The sequence below is a fragment of the Condylura cristata genome, unplaced genomic scaffold, assembly GCF_000260355.1.
Source record: "Condylura cristata isolate star-nosed mole 26May11 unplaced genomic scaffold, ConCri1.0 scaffold00026, whole genome shotgun sequence".
Taxonomy (NCBI): domain Eukaryota; kingdom Metazoa; phylum Chordata; class Mammalia; order Eulipotyphla; family Talpidae; genus Condylura; species Condylura cristata.
The window spans coordinates 9,283,742-9,286,753 of record NW_004567127.1 but is presented as its reverse complement, the minus strand read 5'-3'; the positions used below and the strand labels follow the sequence as shown (position 1 = coordinate 9,286,753).

At 53.9% G+C, this 3,012-nt stretch overlaps 1 protein-coding gene across 1 annotated transcript in view; it reads right to left on the bottom strand.

The window, feature by feature from the left end:
- The window catches only part of MYBPHL (myosin binding protein H-like), a 13,345-nt gene extending 12,701 nt beyond the window's left edge, over positions 1 to 644 (bottom strand). The window contains exon 1 of the mRNA XM_004689504.1: positions 500 to 644. Coding sequence (XP_004689561.1) covers positions 500 to 644 — 145 coding nt within the window. The remainder of the gene's footprint in view (positions 1 to 499) is intronic.
- Between the last annotated feature and the right edge of the window lie 2,368 nt (positions 645 to 3,012).

The following is a 3,012-nucleotide window of genomic DNA, read 5'->3' as shown; positions in this document are numbered from 1 at the left end:
GAGAGGCAGGGTGTCCTGCACCCACATCATCGCCAAAGGAGAGGCAGGGTGTCCTGCACCCACATCATCGCCAAAGGAGAGGCAGGGTGTCCTGCCTGCTTGCCATGGAGCCTCCCACTCTGGACTTTCCTCTTCTCTCTCCTCCTCCAGCCACCACCTCACCCTCATGCTCCTCCTGGCTGGCCTTTGTGTACCAGTGGCATTTTTTAAAGGCAAAAATACAAGCAGGTCATTTTTAGTCACTATAATTGCCACAAACACTACGCTCTGACTTCTTGACTAAAAAGCAAAGCCCCAGCAGAGATATTTGGGCAGCAAGAAAGATGCATCAGGGAAGAGAGGGGAGAAGGGCTTATCAAATACTTCCCCAACCTAAGTGCCACTACGAGGAAGCAGGTCAACTCCACACAAGTCTAAGGAAGCTCAGTTAGAGTGTAGAGTGCATGTCACCCCGCCTCCCACCACCCGACCTCCCACCCTCCGCAAGCCCATGGGTCACCTTCGACAGGGGATGGGAGCTGGGGAATGGCACTGCCCGATCCAAGTCGAGGTGAAGCCTGGGATGGTTCGGCATCAGCTGGGCTGGCTTCTTTCACCTTCAGTGCGGATCCTGGGGTCCCCTCTGGACCTGTGGCTGTCTCCATGCTGGGCCACCCCGAGACTGAACCCCAGGGGGACAGCTTCACTGTCAGTGGTGAGGGAGGACTGAGCACCTGTTCTCCCACCAGGCGGCTGGGGTCCCAGCCACAGGGTTATGTAACTGGCTGGCCTTTCCCCAGCCTGCTCCTCTGAGCAGAAAGGATGAAGCATGGGAAGAGAGGGAGAAATAACAACGGCCCAGAATAGCCACAGGAGGAGGGCGAGGTGGCCCTGTTATCTTGGGAGGGAGATGACACCCCCTCACCCAGCACTAGATGGGGAGGGGAGAGCTTGAACTTCAGATCACTCCCTGCATCTCCCCCACCCCTACCCCCATCCATAAGGGACCTCTGGCTTCGGTGGGGAAGATTGGGTGACACCCCAGCCCCTGACCTCCGGCTCAACCCATCTGCGGTTCAGGTCCAAAGCAAGGGGCCCCGGATTACAGCCACCCTTGAACTGCTCGCCACTCGTTCCCACCTTCGCCAGTCGTGACGTCTCATGGAGGTGCCCTTCACAGGTGGTCCTTCCCCTCCACTTCCCACTTTGCTGCCCCCCTACAGGCTAGGGGCAGAGGGAGGTGGCAGACCAGGCTCCCCTCCGGCTGTCACCAACTGGCTGTGTGGCTTGCAATAATACATCAGTCTCTCTTAGGTTTGTTTCCTCATCTGCAAAATGGAGATAATAATAACCACGGGGTGCTGGAGGATTAAAGGAGGTAATCTGGGTAAAGTGCTTAGCAGAGTGTCGCTGACTAAGTGCTCGATAAATACAAGCTATTTTTAGGTCAGGCCAGCGTTTCCCCTTTGAAAGCTCCCTTGCTCCAAGATAAGGCATAAAGAGGGCTCAGCAGCCGAGGCAGGAGGGGCACTAGTGACAGACGAGGGCCGAGTGTGACTTTCGGCCACGCTGCCCGCTCACGGCGGGGTGACCTGGCAGATGAGCCACCCTGAACCTCAGGTCCCTGGTCTGAGAAACAAGGGACGAGGATGCCGTGGTTGGATTGAGGCTAAAACTGCAGAAAGCGGCCAGCTCACAGCGGTGTCGTTACGGACTAGAGACGCTACCTGAGGTCCGCCGTTTCACGGGCGGTGTGCATCACCTGAATGACCTGGATCCCGCCCTCCTTCCTCACCTCCCGAAGCCAGCACCCTGGGTGTGCGCATAGTTTTTGTAGACTTTGTTAAAACAGTTTTAGCTTCACAGTGAAGTTGAGAGTTCAGCAGAAACTAGAGTGCCCAAATATCCTTTCCCTTCCCCTCATTTTTTTCCCATGTTGAATGGAACCCTTTACTCATCCCCCCCCCCACACACACACACCAGCCCTTAATTTGGGGGCAGTGGGCTCTCAGGAGCCTGTCTGGGCCAGAAGTCTGTGCTCCTATTTGCAACTTGCCCAGGAAACCTGCAGAGCACTCTGGCCAAGGAATGTGTTCCAGGGAGTGTGGAGCTGAACTTGGCGCTGTTTGGTAAAGGCTGCGTTTGGGCCACATCAGGGCTAGTGCAAAGGCCTCTCTGACCTGTTTCTCTGCCGGATTTAGTCAAAAGTACTTAAAAGTACAGACAGTCCCAAAGAAAGGGACCTCAGTATCCCCTTTTACATCCTCCATGCTTTGGTAAATAAATCATGCAGGTCTTTGTTGCCATGAAGATTAAAGAATCAAATGAAAAATGTGGCCATTAGAAATAAGTCTGGAAGGGATCCAAAAACTTGTGTTTAAAAAGAGGAAGAGGGGCCCTCCAAATGACACCAAGGGTTAAAGCGCAGCACGATGTGGGTGTCTGCACCCACCGCAGCAGGGTGCCATTCCCAGTCAGCGAGCTGACCAACTTGCGCCAGCAGACCTCTCCTGACCAGCCCGCTGCTCCCCACAGCAGAGTGGATCTGCCTGTTCTGCTCCCCGCTCTGTCTCTAGTGAATCCTCTCACCTCCTGCACCTCTGACCTGTGCCCCAGTGGATGTATGCATAAATAAATAAAACTTTAAAAAAAAAGAGGAGGGGCCCTCTCCGGTGGTGCAACAGGTTAAAGTGCAGCACTACAACGCTAGTCACAGCCACTGCAGCGTGAGTTCAATAACCTGGCCAGAATATGACCCACACGGCCCTTGCCTCTCTGGCCTGTACCCCAGTTCTGTATGCATAAATAAGTAAATCTTTAAAAAAAGGAGGGAAGGAAAAGGGATCAAAACAGGGGAGAAGAACAACGCAAATGACTATAGTGATGGCTCACAGGTGAATTGGTGGTGGCAATTTTTTTTTAAAAGATTTATTTATATTATGCATACAGAACTGGGGTACAGTCAGAGGTGCAGGGGCGGCGAGAGGCTTCACCAGAGACAGAGTGGGGAGCAGAACAGGCAGATCGACGAAG